At 36.6% G+C, this 19,849-nt stretch overlaps 1 protein-coding gene across 5 annotated transcripts in view; it reads right to left on the reverse strand.

The window, feature by feature from the left end:
* Cd2ap (CD2-associated protein) overlaps positions 1-19,849 on the reverse strand; it is a 127,821-nt gene that overhangs the window by 50,364 nt on the left and 57,608 nt on the right. For 4 of the 5 annotated variants that reach the window (XM_011246263.3, NM_009847.3, XM_011246264.3 and 1 more), the window contains 5 exons: positions 17,177-17,342; positions 16,695-16,837; positions 9,481-9,593; positions 8,664-8,765; positions 5,910-6,085 (listed from right to left, as the gene is read on the reverse strand). In XM_011246263.3, coding sequence (XP_011244565.1) covers positions 5,910-6,085; positions 8,664-8,765; positions 9,481-9,593; positions 16,695-16,837; positions 17,177-17,342 — 700 coding nt within the window. Of the gene's footprint in view, positions 1-5,909; positions 6,086-8,663; positions 8,766-9,480; positions 9,594-11,789; positions 11,867-16,694; positions 16,838-17,176; positions 17,343-19,849 lie in introns of all 5 variants that reach the window. The other variant, XR_001782031.2, reaches the window with a different exon arrangement.

Below are 19,849 nucleotides of genomic sequence, written 5' to 3' on the forward strand. Positions count from 1 at the left end.
GAGACTGCCCCACCCAGGGACCTATCCCATATACACTTACCAAATGCAGACACTATTGTGGATGCCAAGAAGTGCTTGCTGACAGGAGCCTGATACAGCTGTCTCCTGAGAGGCTCTGCCAGAACCTGACATATTCAGAGGTGGATGGGTCCCCAATGGAGGAGTTAGAGAAAGGACTGAAGGAGCCGGAGGGGTTTGAAACCCCATAGGAAGAACAATATCAACCAACCAAGGAGTACGCATGGAGGGAATCATGGCTCCAGTGGTACATGTAGCTGAGGATGGCCTTGTCAGGCATCAATGGGAGGAGAGGCCCTTGGTCCTGTGAAGGCTCAATGCCCCAGTGTAGGGGAGTGCGTGGGTAGGGGGGTGGGAGTGGGTGGATGGGGACACACCCTCATAAAGCAGGAGGAGGGGGAATGAAATAGAGGGGGGGGGGAATCAGGAAAGGGGATAACATTTGAAATGTATATGAATAAAATATCCAATTTAAAAAAAAAAAAAAAAGATTCCGTGCTACATTTAGGGGCATGCACTTCCAGCACCCACATGAAAGCTCACAAATGCCTGTAAGTCTAGTTCTAGGAGACCTGATCCCTCTGCTGGCCTCTCAGAGTATAGGCATGCACATAGGGCACATACACACATAAAATAAAAATAAATTAAGAGAGTTAAAATAGATTTACCCTATAATAGACAATGACCCTACTAGACACAATAGGCTAACAAAAGAAGCTCAGTACTAGAAATTGCTTATCTCTTTTGGAGTTGTTGGCCAGTGAGATCTCACAGACCTCCCCCAGCTAAAACCTTACAGGCTAGTACAGATGCTAATCATTACCCTTCAGAACTTGACAGTAAGACCCTATTGCTGAAGATACCATATACTTGAGTCACTAGAAGGAGGACAAATAAAGCTATCACTAGTCTAGAAGCTTCATGTCCACTTGCTACTTACACACTACCAAAGTAGAAAAGTAACCCAGTATGAACCTTGCAAGCTACAATAATCATGACCTGGCAAGATATGCCCACAGGTGCAATGGTAGCATGAAATTCACATGAATAACGAACTACTTTCTGATTGTATTTAAGTTCTACTCTCCAAGCAGAATTCCATAGCTAGTACCTTTATTAAACCGAGAACCTATAGCTAGACAAGTCGTTGAACCTACTACTGATATTCTACTAAACGGGCATAGTGCTAAGTCAACTCCTAATGACTTACTATTATAACCGTAAATTAATGTATCTCTTAGCCCTCATTAGAGCAGCTGCTATTTGCAGTTGATAGTGACTGACAGATCCACAACTAGCCACAGCATAGAGACTCTAGAATGCTCAACCCTAAATGGAAAATCTATATCACACTCTTTCTTCCCAAATCTCAGGTATCATTGTAGAACAGGAGACAAAAAGAGCATAGAAGCCAGAGGTGGTGAATAACTACAAAAACAAACAAAAAAACCAACAACGAAAGAGAGAAGAGAAGAGAAGAGAAGAGAAGAGAAGAGAAGAGAAGAGAAGAGAAGAGAAGAGAAGAGAAGAGAAGAGAAAAGAGAGAGAAAGAGAAAGAAAACATTGTGTGGTGGTTTGAACAGGAACTGAACTCATAGACTTCTGTGTTTGAATGCTTGGTCAATAAGAAGTAGCACTATTAGGAGGTGAAGCCTTGTTGGAGAAAGTGTGTCACTGGGGATGGCCTCTTATAAGCTCAAGTCTGGCCAATGTGTCACAGTCTCCTGCTGCCTGCAGATCAAGATGTAGAACCTTAGCCCCTTTTCCAGCACCATGCCTACCTGCATGCTGCCATGCTTCCTGCCATGATGATGATGAGCCAAACCTCTAAAATTGTAAGCCAGCCCCAATTAAATGTTTTCTTTTGTAAGAGTTGCGGTGGTCATGCTATCTCTTCACATCATATCTTTTAAACAAAGCAGGGAAGTCTCATATACATGAAATCACAGCAGTCCCGACAGTATGCACGAGATCTGTGCACACTTAAGTCAGTTGCTAAATCCCATTATGAAAAGAGGAGGTAGGCACAAAGTCCCACACCTAGATAGGGTTTTATTGGCAAGTGCCAGCTACTGAAAGAGAGTCCGTTTTCTTTAAGCGTTTTACCCCCTGGTAAGTCAAACACACTCCAGTGAAAGGCCACACATCCCTGGCAATATGGGCAGTACAGACTGATGGATTTCTAAACAATAAATAAATAAAAAAGAAGACATAAAGTGTGGCAGGGGTGATCTGGGATGAGTTGGAGAATGGCAAATATGATCAAATCACATATAAAAATTTCAAAGAACCAATTAAAATATTTTTAAAAAATCACCATAAGTGACAAATGTATAAAATACAAAAATTAAATGAATCCAATCAGCTAAGGACAAATAAAGACATAATATATGGCTTTTAAAAGCAGTTCTCCATATTTACCTACCACAAATTTTGTAGATAAAACACTCTAGAACTCAAACAAAAGCCAGTTAATTACAAGACAAATTACAATTTATTTGGTAAAATAATTGAACTTCAACTTCCTCTTATTGTTTTCAATTATATATTACATTAAATTTCCCAAATCAAAATATCCCAGTCAATAATCTATATTCCTTACCTCATGCTATAATTTTTAATTTCTCTCTAACCTACATTTTTTCAGTCATTCTGTATCTATATTCCATATAATTTCTACAGTCATTCTATAAATATATATTTTGCAGGTTTAAGAAATTGTTTTTTAAAAATATCTACTCTTAGATTTTCTTATTTTTCTCTCTTTTTCTATTATTTAGCAAATAAAAAGTACACCCAGAGGTCATGGAGTAAGCTGATACAAATTAGATAAAGGGTAACACTTGAATTTTTTTTAACTTTATAACTGCTATTTGATATTCACATATGTAGGTGTTTTATTGGTTGGTTGTTCTGCAATCAAGAAACTGAGAGGGGATTTATAAACTAATAACATCACTAAATTAATATAGCAAATTTCTAAATTAACATGTATAGTGTTTTACCTTCTAATGTTTCTTAAAGTTTCCTAAAGAACAGTATGTGTGTGTGTGTGTGTGTGTGTGTGTGTGTGTGACACACACACACACACACACACACACACACATACATAAGGGGCTGGAAAGATGGCTCAAATGCTAAAAGCACTAGCTGCTCTTCCAGAAGACAGGAGTTCAGTTCTCAGCATCCACATGGTAGTTCACAACTATTTGCATCTCCTGTCCCAGAGGCTCCAATACCCTCTTCTAGCCTCCACAGGTAACATGCAAAACACACACACACACACACACACACACACACACACACACACACACCACATATAATAAAGGAACTGGTATTCAATTCCCAGAACCTATATGGGTGCTCACAAACATCTGTAATTCCAGACTGTCTTAAGGTTTCATTGCTGTGAAGAGACAGCATGGCCATGGCAACTCTTATAAAGGAAACATTTAACTGGTTTACAGTCCAGAGGTTTAGTCCATTACCAGCATGACAGGAAACATGGGGGCATACAGGCAGACAGGGTGTTGGTGGACCTAAGAGTTCTACTTCTTGATCTCCTGCTTGATCACAGCAGGAGACTGTGTGCCACAGTGGGTATAGTTTGAGCACAGAAGACCTCAAAGCCTACCCCCACAGTGACATACTTCCTTCAATAAGGCCACACTTCCTAATAGTGCCAGTCCCTATGAACCAAGCTTTCAAACATAGGAGTCAATGGGGGCCAAATCTGTTCAAACCACTACACAGATGTTGCTCCCTCCTACCTCCTTCCCTCCACCCCTACTCTGCTACCTCTCCCTCACAGAAGGCGGAGAATAACTTTATGGAGTCTGTTCTCCTTCCACCATATAGGTCTGGGACCCCAAACTTCAGTCATTAGCAACCACATCACTAGCCCCAAATATATCTAAAAACTGTCTTTTTTCTGGTTTCATATTTTAACTTTACATAAATGGAGCGACACTGTTATGTACATTCTGACTTACTCGTCCATCCTCCCATTTCATAAGCTGACTAGTATTGATCCCTGTGCAATCATTCCTCAGTACTGTGCACACTGTAAATTTCTCAGCTAGCGTACCAGTCTGTACCGTCTACTTATTCCCCTGCTGTTGCTCTCTGATTTTCCCAGATTGGCTTGAGATGTTGAAAGTAATCTTTGGAAATTTTTCTAAACTATGTAAATATGCACAATAATATCTTACTCATTTACCAACAATTTAAGAAACCTACAGGCAATTTATGTATGCAACTGCTACTTCACTAAAAATCCTACATTTGGCTAGGTGTGGTAGCACACACAAGTAATTCCAGCACTTGAGAAATTGAGATAGGAAGATCAGGTTCAAGGTCATAACTAATCCAAGAGTAAAGGGCCAGACTATGCTATGCTCTGTCTCAAAGGAGTGCACTTGGTATCAATGTGTAAAACAACAAACTGTAAGTCAGGAGAGTGTCCCAATTGGTGATGGTATTCAACATTTAAAGAGTAAAAAATATACAGCTTCTATGAAAAAAATTTCAAAATAAATCATTCAAAGTACCCAAAAGAGACCTGGCATATCAAATAACAAATCCTGTAATCATAATATATTCATTAGTAATCTATGATAAATACAGGACATATACATATATATACATACATATATATAAATATTCATACACACACTAAAACAGAATATATGTGTGTATAATATATGTATACATACACTGAAACAGATATGCTGAAAATGCATGCATTTCAGCAGTTATTCTAAATAAAAACTTTGTTCCCAAGTGTTATTTTTTAATTTACTTTTATGTTGCTATTTGAAGCAGTCTCACTACATAGCCCTGGGAGAGTCTGAGATTTTTACCTACATATGCCTCTAGAGTGTTGAGATTAAAGGCATTCGCCATACCAGGCCATACTTTATATTGTTAATACCACTTCTTTTTTAACAGAATCCTAAGATTGGTGGAAATTAAGGAAGAAATAGTTAAATTAAACTCAGGGTCTGGGCATGAATTTTTTATCCTATGATATGTATGTCTATAAACCTTTTGGGAAAGGGGGCATATATTTCTGAGATGGGGTGTTCATCCTCACTTTAGTTAGACGAGCTCATCTTTCATCTGATTTATCCATGGGACTTTGACAAGACTATGGTTAAAGTATCAATAGATCTGTATACCAATCAAAGGTATGAGGTTGAGTGCAGACCCTGACACTGAAAAACTGCAATTATGAATCATGAGGTAAATAGCTTTATACACACACACACACACACACACACACACACACACACACTCTCTCTCTCTCTCTCTCTCTCCTTTTAGAGTTAATACTTCATGTGTGTGTATGGGCGGGGGTGTCCTACTTTATAACTTTCAGAGCTGTGGACATGGGTCAATGGTAGTTGAGTGCATTAACATCACACTCTGGGCTTGATCCATAACACTACACAAACAAGAGCTTTCAGAGCTAACGGGAAAGTGTGGGGTGCGAGGGTGGGGGTGGGAGGCTAGAGATTTCTTGTGGGTTGGAACCCATTCATTTTGTAACCACCTAACGTAAGCCTAACAGAAATAGGGGTCAAAATCCTCTAAGAGTTAAGCATGAGGATCTAGATCATACCCAAAACCCCAATGCAATTTTCTCAGTATTTTCAAAACTAACTAGCACCTATGCCTGGCCAGCTCCTGCCTTAGTGCACACGTGCACACAGCCCTTCTAGAGCGGAGTTACTGGAGCAAGTTTTCCCACCAAGGTCTTTGCTGAAAGTGCTATAATACAAATGCCTTTGAAACATGCATTTGCATACTTAGGAGAGATTAGGGCTTCAGTTCACAAAGCCTAAAAGTGTATTTTAGGGAACGCATCAAAGGAATTAAGAGTTACTCACCCATGATCCTTTTTCAGTGCATCTACAATACACAACAATTCAATAATCTGGGCTCTAAGTTCGTCCACGGAATTTCTTTTCCCATCATCTGCTTCTGCTTTAGCTTTGAGTTCTAACGGAGTTAGGAAAGCAGCTGTATTTACTTTAGAAGCACTTGAAGGTGTTGAAAGAGATGACTGAAAAATATTTTTAAAAATTCTCATTATGTTTGTGTTTATATTTAATATTATATTTCAATCAGAAGATTGTTTTGTTCTGGTTTTCATTTTTAACACAGGACCACATGTAGTCCAGGATGGTTTTTAATTCCAAATCTTCATATATTAAACTTCTATACTGCCCTCTACCCCCAAGTATTGAGATTGCCAATCATACAGTACCAAAGATTAAACCCAGGGCTTTGTATAACAGCGAATCACTCTACTAACTGAGCTACATTCTTGGGTCATAATATTTTTACAGCAGGAATACAAGCAATTAATGCTGTGTGTGTGTGTGTGTGTGTGTGTGTGTGTGTGTGTGTGTGTGTGTATATATATATATATATATATATATATATATATATATATATATATATATATATATATATATTAAGCATTCCTCATCTAAAGAGCCCCAACCTTAAAAATTCTACCCCAGACTTTGTAATGGGTTTCAAACTGCAGACATGCTTAACTGTGGGTAAAGAATTACATGAAACAAGTAAATTCTATGTTTAGTCTTGAGCCACAGTCCTAAAATATATATAATTACTTATCTGCAAATTTTCCAAAATTCTGACCTCAAGCATTTTAGAAAAGGGCTATTTAACTCCTGCTTCAAGATAAGTGGGATCCACTACAGTGGGTGTAGGATCGCTTACAGCCTGAACTGTGAGTTCTAATCAGAACTTCAGATCAGAGCATCAACTCTCATTGGAGAAACCTGCTGTGGATGGAAATTAAGACACAGACTCCTAACTGACAATGTAGAGAGAATAAGAGACCTTGGAGTACTCGGTCCCAAATGGAATATCTATGTCAAACCCCTTCCCTCACAATTCAGGGATCTAAGCAGAAAAGGAGGCAGAAAGATAATAGGAGCCTCGGGTGATAGATGACTTCAAAGAGTGTCCTCAGGACCTGCACAAGCTCAAGCCATGCAAAATCCCAGCTCAGAGAAGGGAAAGTGGGCACACAGTCCCATCCCTGGCAAAGAAGCTGTGCAAATACCAGCAGTTAGGAGAAGGGAAAATCAGTTTTTTGCAATGGAGTGAAGCCAAGTGTGTATCAGCCACACTCCAAGGCAGGTCCCATGCTCAGATGTAGTTGGCCAACTGAAATGTGACTCCTTGTTTTCTTGTGAGTTGCTTTTGTTAAGACAGAGAAAATGTAAAGTTGAGTGGGAAGGGGTGTGTGTGTGTGTGTGGGTGTGGGTGTGGGTGGGTGGGTGTGTAGAGTAGGGAAAGGGGAAGAATATGATCAAAATATATTATATGAAATTTTCAAAAGAATAAAAACATTTACAAAAAAAAAAGATAAATGCTAAAACACAGAAATTCCAAAATTCTGACCTTGGAGTTTGGTGTTCACTGCTGGGGGGGAAAAATCAATAAAAAAGAAATCTGTAATCTCTACTGGATTTATTTTTTTTTTAAGGAAGGAAAATACCCAATGGTTTACCAAATGGATGGTTCGTATAGTGAGGCATCTACAAGTATGTAAGTATGGACATTAAAGTGCCATTTTAATCTTATTACAAATATCCAAAGCCTCACTTAAAAGGAATTATGAAGAATTTAATTAAGTCCATAGCCTACCTGATGACTGCACTCAAATCTGTCATTTTAGAAAAGTTGCAAGAGACTGCTGACATATAGAGAATCAGATTAAATATATTTGTTAAATTCAAGAAGTGGCCAAATATTCTAGAATGAAAATGACTAATAAAACAAATCTCAAGTATACGTGTAATTTGTAATAAAACTGTCTTCAATTAAAATTATAATTTTAGAAAAGAAACATCACCATATAATAGATGGGTCCAACTATTCTGCCACTAAGTTCAATACATACTGAACGCTTCAGAGAGTGCCAAGAACCAAGTAAAGAATGAGTAGACAAGGGCTGGAGAGATGGCTCAGCAGTAAGAGCACTTGACTGCTTTTCCAAAGGTCCTGAGTTCAATTCCCAGCAACCACTTGATGGCACACAACCATCTGTACAGCTACAGTGCACTCACATAGATAAAAAATCAATAAATAAATCTTAAAAAAAAATGAGTGGACAAACCATAACTCCAATCTGCTAACTCTCACAGGTAAGTAGGCTGAAGTTACTTTATGAGAGCGGCTGAGCATGCCTATGGAGATGGAGGCAGGAGGATCAATACACGTTTTCTGAGGAAGTCTGGTCAACATAAGACGGTACAGAGCAGTCAGGGCTGCACAGAGAGAACCTATCTCAAAATAAAACAGGCCCATCCCCAAATTATTTTATGTAAACTAATTCCTGAGTATATGTTTAATAAGAAAATTAAATGGTATAAAAATCAATTTCCTATGCCTTGGAAATATGAAACATATAGCACTCTTTAGAATAAGGTAAGTACTTCTATTCCTAAGAGCTACAGAAGACAGTGTGTCTTAAGCTTAATAATGCTATTTCAGCAAGAATTACTTTATTTCTTGGCGGAAGAAAGAAAAAATTTTCTAAAAAGGCACCTTAAATTTCACATCTTAAAAACTAACCAAATCTTGGGCCACAATAGATCTACCTTTGAAGAGTAGCTTGCATCCTTTTTAAACTCCAAAGGCTTTAGGTTGCCACTATCATCTTCTTTTGGTAGCTTCAAGGTTTTTTCTGGGCTTTGGGTTGGCTAAATGTTAAACATTTAAAAGAAAAAAAAAATTAAGACGCAAATTTTATAAAAAGAAAACTTTAATCAGCATTTACACAACACAGTCAACATTCCCACCACTTAGCTGCTGCTGTTCCTGCTGTTTACTGCTGTGGACAAGATGTCACATAACATCAGGCTAAACAGCATGTCTGCATATCTGAAAGGGAAAACTAGCTTTCCTCATCAAAATTAAAAGTATCTCCACTGAGGAAATCTTAAAGCAACACGATGGTCATAAACTGGGTTCATATTAACAGTGTGTGTGTACGTACGTACATACATACATACATACATACATACACACACACACACTGAAGTAGATTTGCATTCCAAACAACAAATAGAAAGCATGAAAAGAAGTTACTAAACTATAAGAACAAATACTATGGAAGAAGGAATTACCAAGAGGTGAGGAAAGGACCTCCTTTCCTGAAGTCTGTACCCACTGCTCACTGACCCTGATGTGCTCTGTGACTGTGGTCTCAAGGCAACTCTATTTTCTAATCTGGAAACTTTCAGGCAATATCCTATGGAACTGAGCATACCTCTTTTCCTGCATTTTCTTAAATAAAAAAAAAAATCATAAAGCTGTCTTCCAGAGTTTTAAAATTGGGTATGGCTCTAAGCCTGTTCATTCTCATCTCAGCACTTTTGTTATCTTCTACGTTTTTCTAAAGTAAGGGAAACTCACAGAATGTCCACCGTTGAAGCGGCCAGGCAATCGTCTTCCAGGCATCTTGGGTCTATTAGCAGTGAGATGTAACAAGTTCTCTGAGGAAGCTATGTCATCAAAATTTACATCATCTAGAGAATAAAAATAAGATTACCAACTAAGAGAGTTGTTCCTTATGAAGGGCAAAAAAATTGTATTTCTGGTTTCTTACTTACACCATGAGTTAATTACAAGCCACACTAAGTTGAAGAGCTCACAAACTGACCAGTGCTTTATATATGCATTTGGAAAACAACACCCATGCTCTTATTAAAAACAAAAACAAAAGCAAAACAACAACAACAACAACAAAAGTCAATCTTTCTACCAGATAGAGACCTTTTAACCATGTAAGACCTGTTTTCAATAGAGTCAGGCTCAACAAGAAGTTCTTATAGGAAGAATTCTGTACCATGAACTGCAGTAGAATAAAAAGCTATCATTTGAAGTTCTCACATTTTTAAAAATCTATTTAAACTCTTAATTACAACTTAAGATAATTTTTACATGTATAGCATTTTACACTTCACACTGTAGACTAATATCAAATTTGAAGGCCTGAACTGAATCTGATACCCTGTTGCTTTCCATGTATTCTCAATGTAAAGTGGAGTTACGATTTAGTTACATGAACATGTAAAGATGTTATAATTAGGACTCAAACAGAACTGAAGACATTATATGAAAATCACAGTTAATGATGTATCTAAGGTAAATCAGACACCACGTGTAAATGCTACATAGATCACTAATTTATTTTTTGGCCATCAATCAAAGGCTAGCTAGTTGACCATCAAAGGGTAGTTGACCCTGGACCAAATAATTTGTGTTTAACAGCATAAAAGGCATATACAGTAATTCATACCTCTTAAACAATAGTATATACTGCCTGGCGTTTTCAAGGGTAGCCAGAAAATCTTAAACAAGCTGTTATTACTCCAAAGATCAGATGTCTACTCACAGCACAAAACTCTTTTGTAAATTCCAGTTCCTGCCATGATCAGTGTAAGTTCCTGCAGCTCAGATAACAAACTAGGACTATTAACCATAGCCAAAGTATCTCAATCTTCTAGGAGACTCATCTTTCTCATTAGCATTTGTCTGGCAGTTGTCAAGACTTATCAGACACTTATATGTTCAAAGTCAGTGATCTGATGTTTCTTTAGACCTAAACATACTCATCTTTATCAACTTCAGATCTATAGGATTTCTATTTAAGAGATGGTGAGTACATGGGAGAGAGTCATCATTTGGAAATGTGCACTGTATAACTGAAAAGACTGGCTAACTATTAAGCTTTGTGTGTTCTATCCTAGACAAACATCAAAACTGAAGCTATAATTTAAAAACAAAACAAAACAAAAAAACCTTAATTTTCTGATCTTGATAATTATAGACTATAGCAACCACAGAATGAAATAAGTAACATTCATGAATAGAAAATGAATTACATAATCTAAAAGGTTGGTTTAAATGTAAGCATATATCATTCTGTTTATAAATATGTTAAAGAAAATAACTGTTATAAATATATTAAATGATAAATGTGCATTAGTTACCCGTAAAAAGACTCTAAAGAGTAAAATTCTACTATTTTGACAAAGAAATAATTTTCAAATGCATATGTAAGCAACTTGTAGAAAAAAAAAAACAGAAAAATGTGGAAGAAATTAAAGAAAAATGAAACAGAAAGGGTAAATTTTTTAAATGTAGATTTACAAAGCACAGCATACTCATGTAAAATGCCTTCATACATCCAATTTAGGGTTACAACACCAAGACAATTTTACATTCTAAAACTCTCTCAGGTTCTCCATTTAAGATATCAGATAAAAGAGAATAGTGCACATTTTAGATTTATGATACACCTAAAGCCTTGATATGTAATCTACAATTAGTTAACAACAGACTCACACTATGAAAATGGCATAAAAGGCATCAACTCTCTAGTCACATCCATCACTCTAACAGCCACTTACACTGCTCTATGTTCTGAGGAAGGCATGGATGCTTTTTTAAAAAGCCAAGCAAAGAAACCAATTATGGGGGGGGGAAATCTGATTTGTAAGGTGGCCAATTTTTTGCAGATGTATTATCAAGAGTATTTTAAATTATAATCAAGAAAGGTTTTTGAAAATAAACTTGATTGTATTTTAAAATGGAAAACCAAAAGGGTTAGAATAGACAAACACACACGTACACTTTCAGCAGAATTACACAGCTTGATGTGCACCACCTACTTATATTGAATATACTACTTTGATTTCTTTTATAAATTGTTATCTTACCAAAATGGAGAAGGGTAGGATAATTTCCTGACACGTAAGAAGGGAGGAAACATGGCAAACAGGCTAGGAAACAAAATCTGGAAAGAAAAGTCAAGGATAGGAATGTCTAGAAAAAAGACTAAATCAAAAAAATTATTTTACAAAGCAGGAGAAAAAGAACAGTTGTAGAATGAATAGAAGCATTTCAATGTCTAGTAGCTGCAGGCCATCTGAACTTACACAAACCCTGTACTATTAGATACATCTGACTTACTCCTTTGTCTTTCAAAAGAAAAGATTTTAATTACTATCAATTTCAATATACATTAAGATTTTTAAGCCATATTATGTTACTCACTGAACAACACGAAGACAGTTTCTAAAAGGACAGCTTATTATTTTAAGAGGCCATGGGTACAGATCAATTTCTAACATCTCATAAGATAGTTGTAACTAAAATTCCACCATTGCATAGTGAAGTTCTATTGTTTAATGCATTATAGTGATAAAGGTGATTTTAATTGTATGATACTATAAAATAAAAATATCTCAAAAAGCAAATAGTATATTTAAATAATTCACTATAAATTTGATTCAATGCAATCTCTGAGATCTCTCATTGTATGTCTGTCTGTCTGTCTGATTGTATGTATGTATGTATGTATGTATGTATGTATGTATGTATGTATGAGACACTAATGCCTATGTTAACTCCATGATCTAGACAAAAGAATCATTACTAGGAATCACAATACCGTTTTGATATGGTTTGGATACAAATTTCACTGTATGTGTTTACTACTTAATAATAGCCTTATTTGAAAAGTTCCATAATAAATTCTTCCTGAAAAAAATACTTGAGTATTAAAAATAATTCAAAGAAAAGTAAATAAACTATGATGGTAAGAGAAAGTATAATTCAACAATATCACGGATGCCTTGGAATCTCATAAATATATATAACAAAGATTTACTTGCAATCTTAAAAGAATTTATCACAGAGGGAAAAAAATCAAAAGAGATAATATGCTTATATCAAAGCACACTTCATCTGAACTTCTCAATGTAATTATAATGCTACTAGTACATTTTCTATCTACTATTCTAAAACTAATTTAAAAAATATTTTTGCTGGTAGAAGAGTTATTTTAGAAGTATCTGAATCATTTTAACTTATAATTAATTGGTAATGGAAATGAGATTTTTATTAAGATCTATTTTTATTTCATTTCATTTTATTTATTTAAAATTAATTTTTGATGAAGCATTTGAGAAAGGGGAAGAAACTGAAGGCGGTTCCCAAGAGCACTGCAATGACAGCACTGCTACTTATAACATACTGGTCAGGGAATTGAAATTACTCCATGTCATTAAATAAAAAAGAAACTCAAATGAATATTCTAGGAATGACTCTTTTTTTTTTAAAGCATCTCTATTTCCATATATACATCACTGTTTATTTGTAGCTCTATAAATAGGAAATTATCTGTGAGAATAAGGTAAAGAAATCAAGTCTTTCATAGGTCAGAGCAGAAACAGTGTGAGCTTGATTAGAAACTGCCGACGGGCTGAAGGACAAAACGTCCGCAGTAACTTCCCATCCCATGTTCCAGGGGGACAGAGGTAAACATGGTCATCTGGTCACAAGTAAAGCAAGAAAAGTGATCTGAGGAATAAATCTGCTTACAACTCGGCTACTAAACAAAACCCCACAGTTACCAGCGAAGTCAGAGTGGTTTCTACCATACTATTTCACGTTACATTATTTAAAAGATAAGGCAACTATCAGTACCAGGGATTTGTCTGTTTTACATTTTCTTCTTTTAAAAGATATACGTTTTATTTTTAATTCCATGAATGTGTCTGTGTGTAGGTTATGCCCACATGAATAGAAGCACTCAGAAGAGGGTTTGCTACCCCAGGACTTGGGGTTACAGCAGTTGTGAGTTGTCCATGTGGGTGCTGTGAACTAAACTCACGGTTCTGCAAGAGCAATGCTCTCTCTTCATCACCCAGCCATCTCTCCAGCCCTGGTTTACATGTTCTGACACTTAGAAACTGTTCCGCCCTAATGCTATATCTCAAGTTGTACTCAACCCAAAACTCACACAAGAGGTAGAAAACTTCTATAAGGACAGATTGAAATGTCCAAAATAGAAAATTCATCAAAATTCAAGCATTTGAGTGGCAACATGACTACCAGTGGATAATTGCACAGCTGGCCTCAAGGTACACAAGTAGCTGGCAAGGTGAAAACAAATGTGCACAAAAACTCAACTTACCTAAGGAAATATATATCAAAGTCACACATGTAGACATTTTGTTCGATATGATATGATATGATAAGAGAGCCTATCTGCTGCCGTCAGTGAGGCCTCTTAACCTGGCAAAGAACGCGTGTCTAGAACACTGTTAAGGATGTCACAGCTGCTCAGTAAAGTATTTTTACTTAATTCCCAAAATTGATAATTACTGAAGACAGAGCAAAAACGTGGCACACCACCAAAGTTAACCAAGTTAAGTGAAAAGAACCAAGAACAGTTGCTTACAAGTTTACTGCTGATTTCCTGCCGTGTGACACTTTCAGTATCTCTAAACCACTGTTTCCTTATTAAAGAAAACAACCTTAAGCCAAAAACTGCAACTTCTCCAACTCTGTTCTACAAGGCCCTTCTATTCTATTATATGAAGAGTAAACAACCACCATTGATATAAACAAACTGTTTCTACTACAAACCTTAAAAGACTGTTGGTGAGTGTATAGAAAACTTGAGGGCTTGGAAAGGAGGCTCTGCAGTTAAGGGCTTGAACAGCATTCTGGACGCAAAGGCAGGTGGACCTCTGTAAGGTCAAGGCCAGCCTGGTCTACGTAGCAAGTTATGAGATAGCCAGAGCTACGAAGAGAGACCTTATCTTAATCAACAAAATAGAGTACACACTTCTCTTAGAGAGGATCCAAGATGAGTCTCCAGCAAGCACATGAGCTGGCTCACAAACCACCTATAACCTCAGCTGCATGGGAATCCTGTATCTCTGACCTCCAAAGGAACCTGAATTCACATATATACCCACACAGCGACACACATACAGACATGTAAGGGGGGGGGGGCTTTCTTTTAAAAATCAAAAGTTTATTTCATCTAAAGTGTTTTAAAACGTCTACTACTTTAAAACCAAATAGAGTGATACAAAGTAATATAAAAACAAACTTCAATCCCCAAAGGAACAACCAAATTTAAGACTTTTGTGATAAAGATCACAAAAATTGGAAAAATGTGAAAGATAATCCCAACAGATGTTTATTTAAAGCATTAAATTCACATAAATAACCAAGTTTTCATGAATTATTACTTTTGAAAACACGTTGCTGGTTACATTATGAGTACATATAAAAACATAAGCTATGAGAAGTCTATCATTTTACTACTAATGTCTGCAAAAATAATGGATATTTTAGATCATTTTTCATTTATTATTTAATAGTAAATAAGATCAATTTTAACAAATGAAATACAAAGAGTATATATATTTTGGTGAACCTTTTTAAACTATAGTTTGATTACAATTCTCAAATATTGGTACTGTAGCACCATCTAGAGAAGGGTGGATCCAAATATGACAAAGGGATTTATAAAACATTAAAATCAACTGATTAAGTGAACTGAAGATAAAGCCTTTGCATTGATAAATGGAAATGAAACAAGAAAAAAACGGGATTATAAAGTGTAGTTACTGTTGAAGTTGAGCCTGAAGCTCAACAGTCCTCTATGGCACTAAGACTTTTGACAGAGCCATCAGAGCACTTTTCTATATGCACGGACTGTAGCATTCTCCTCATTGGTGATTGAGAGTACTGATGTGTCTGTGGCTCACTCTGTTATCATATAAAATGGAGGAAACAGCATCTATTTCCTAGGGTTACAATAAAAATAAAAACATACGTAAAAAAGTCCTTTAAGAAATGTAAGAAATTTAAAAATGTAAAATTTTATATGAAATAATATCTAGTTCCACAAAGTAATGACGCTCTAACATTCTTAAAAGGTAGAACTTAACCAAGATGTCTGTGCTTCCAGCTCTCCACCTTCCCACTGTATAGAGAACCAGAAGAATGGACAAACACAAGATGGCCAAAAACAAACAAAAAACAAACCAACAAACCAACAAACTAAATCTAAAGAAACACTATTTGGTAAACGTGAAGCCTACTGATAATAAAAATATTTTCTTGTAGATAACAGGTTTCTCCAGATAGATTTTTTAAGGTTTTTGGGGGGTTTTTTGTTTGTTTGTTTGTTTTTTGAGACAGGGTTTTTCTGTGTAGCCCTGGCTCTCACTTTGTAGACCAGGCTGGTCAGAAATGTGCCTGCCTCTGCCTCCCAAGTGCTGGGATTAAAGGCGTGCGCCACCACTGCTCAGAGATTTGTAAGTTTTATAAACTACAACTACTGCTAGCACTGAAAGTCTATGCCATCCTAGTATTTTTTAAAAAGCAGGTACAGGTTGTAGCCAGAAGAGGGCTTCAGATCCCCTGAACTAGTTACAGGCAGTTGTGAGCTCATGTGGTTTAAGGAGGAGCAGCCAGTACTTTTTCTTAACCACTGAGCCATCTCTCTAGTTCCTCATTTTCAAATCTTAAAAACCAAAAGGTACTCAACTCCAACAAATGTAAAAGATATGGTCATTACATAACAGTCGAGACATAATGAAGTACTAAGCATGTCTGTCAGTCTACTCATGTTTTGCTTCTCAGTAAGAAATCTCAGCTCAGTCAGGACTGTGTTCTGCCCACCTATCGTCCTCTGGCTACTAAATTTTAAGCCAGTTCACCTAGTTGCCATCCTTTACTTCTGCAAGGTGCATACACAAATCTAAGATTCTAAAATCCATCTGAGTTCTTTTTTAATCTTGCCCATTCTGGCTTACCTGTTTCTTTTGAGTTCCTGGCTACAAAGGCATCAAGGTCTACTGATTTTGGTCTAACTGGCAATTGTTCAGGATCTAGCTTTGGTTTTGATACTGGCTCAGTATCAATCTTTGAAGAAATTATAGAAACTTCTCCATTAATTCTGAAATGAGAAAACAAACATTCAAAAATCACTTGGAGGTTAAATAGAACTTTTAAATAATGATGTAATGGCATTAAAGATTTTATGTAACAGAACACTAATTTCCATCTGTTCTGAAAAACTATGCATAAACATGAGCTAACCCTAAAATTGATCACAACAAAATCAGAAATGTAAAGTTTCATTCATTTATTCTAAATATATGATTAACACTTAACAAAATTAATTAACAAAGAGATAAATGTACGGGGAACAGATATTTAAACTTTGAAAGGTAACAGAGCTCTGTAGGTCAAAGGTAGTTAATTGACGTCGAATTCTAAATTAGGAACGGCTTACTTGGCTGCTGGAGGTGGCGGAGGGACTGGCTTTTCTGGCCGCTTTGGGTACACTGCTCCAGGCGACCTCAGTAAGTTACTGGCTTTGGTGGGTGCAGTGGGCTTTTTGGGCGGGACTTGAGGAGCAGCTGGTTTAGAAGGTTTCTGTTCTAACAGTGATTTTTCATCTGATGATTAAAAAAAAATATTTAATAATAATAAAAACTTGTTTAGCTTTGTTTTTCATATTGCCAGCTGGAAAAACGAGAGGCAGAGACCATTATTAACCTTCATATTCTATACAAGTATGCACTGTTTGGCGGTTGCACTTTAATGTGTCTAAGAACCTTTTAAAAAATGATCCATGGGAGCCAGAACTCACTAAAAACCTGATTAGAAATAACACATGCTTTCTTAAGCTATGCTTCCAGTAGTCTTCGCTTGCTATTAGGAGTGATAACACTATTTTATGAAGTAATTCAATGAATAGATATTTCTTAATAGTGCAAAAATGCTTAAAGAACTGTATTATGAATAACTGTCTGCCACATTCGTTAAAAACCAACAAAAAGGCAGCAAACACTTACATACATCACACTACATATAGCATATTCATTTCCTTATGTTTCAGGCACTAAGCACAAACATTAACAGAACATCTGTACACATAGTTCAAATCCCTAGTCCAGGAGTGAATGTAACAGTCACAACTAAAAACACAGTAAACTTCGGCCCAGCACTGAACTATTATTTGTCTTTGAGAAAACAATGTGTATGAAAGTCTAAAAAGTTTCCTGCTAAACAGAAACTAGTGAATATTAAACTTGAACCAATAGCATTTAAAACTGAAAATTTCACAAAAGTATACAACATAGGTGCTAGAGAGCTGGCTCAGCAGTTAAGAGCATTGGCTGCTCCTGCAGAGGACCAAGGTTTAGTTCCCAGAACCTACATGAATAAATTCACTGTGACTCCAGGTCCAGGGATCTAATGCCCTCTTCTGGCATCCTTGGGATTAGTCACACATACCATGCACGAACACTCATGCAGGCAAATACTTACAAAATACAGTACACTGCAAGTATTCTTCCATGTATATAATTATTCCCTTACAGCTTGTGAAAAACGGCAATCTGATCATCCTTTAAGGTAAAAGTTTGTTTGCTTGCTTGTTTGTTTTCTTTAAAAAGATAAGGTCTTTCTATCTAGTCCTGGCTATCCTGGAACTTACCATGTAGACCAGGCTAGACTTGAGCTCACAGAAATCCTCCTGCCTCCCAAAGTGCTGACACTGAAGGTGTGAGCCATCATGCCTGGCTAAAAGTCTATTTTTACATGACCTCAAAAATTTAATAATGTATCAAATACCTATACCACTAGGAGAAAAATACAAAACTTCCTATTTCTGGCCATAGTCAAGTAGAACCCTCTATAGCATTTTAACAGATAGCTAAATCTGAATTTCTAGAAAATACTAAAAAAATGTTTTATAGAAAATAGCAGGAAGGGGTCTTTGCTTAATTTACCCCTCCTTCTAGCCCTCTTCCTTAAGAATCCTTCTCCTGTCTTAACAAACTACTGTACTCTATTTCGAATCATGTTCCTGATGCAATCCTCTGCCCTGAGACACAGAACCCATGTTCCCCTGATACTCTGAGCTTTCTCACTGTTCCTCTGACCTCCACATCTAACTTAAATGGCAGGACTCTCTAACTCCCTATTCCTACAGCATTCAGGCAAAGCCTCACAGTAATCCAAGTGCTCTCTCAGTGTAGAGCCCTCACTCTGGTACTCTGCACAGCTGAGCATCCTACACGCCTGTGTCTGCCTTCATCTCGGCAACAGTATCAAGGCCATCTGACTTCCTTCTGCTGCCTGTAAAGTGTCTTTGGAACAGGCTAAAGAAGCTAAACAAAACTCTAAACAAGTCATAGTTTTAAATATAAAGAAAAAAACATACAATCCTACAATATAAAATCCCTATAATATAAAACAGGAAAGACAGAAACAGAAATGGCCTTGAGTATGATGGTAACTTGAACCCATGGTGAAAGGAGAGAATCAACTTACACAAGTTGTCCTCCAATCACATACATACCCCTAGCACTGACACACAAATCATATACACGCATATTAATCCATTTCTTTAAAAAAAAATTCCAGAAAAAAGAAAATAAAATTCTGTTCTACAAGAAATATAAGCACCTACACAATGGAAAAGGTGTTTGTAAAAACTACGTGTGATGAAAGGCAGCTACTCAAAATAAACAAAGAACTCTTAAACTCAATTTAAAAAAAAAAACTGATTTAAAAAAACAAAAAACAGCCAGGCGGTGGTGGCGCACGCCTTTAATCCCAGCACTTGGGAGGCAGAGGCAGGCGGATTTCTGAGTTTGAAGCCAGCCAGCCTGGTCTACAGAGTGAGTTCCAGGACAGCCAGGGCTACACAGAGAAACCCTGTCTCGGGGGGAAAAAAAAAACAGACAAAGATCTAACATACAGTTCACCAAACATATAGTTGATAAGCACATGAAAAGATGTTCAATATCAGATGTCATTAGGAAAGTGAAAAACATGAGACAGCATCACACAACTCCCAGAATACAAATTCAAAACAAAGAAAACATTACATGCTGCCAAGGACACAAAACAATCTTTCACTACTGGTAGAAATACAACATTGTATAGCTACTTT

Source organism: Mus musculus, chromosome 17 (assembly GCF_000001635.26).
Source record: "Mus musculus strain C57BL/6J chromosome 17, GRCm38.p6 C57BL/6J".
Taxonomy (NCBI): domain Eukaryota; kingdom Metazoa; phylum Chordata; class Mammalia; order Rodentia; family Muridae; genus Mus; species Mus musculus.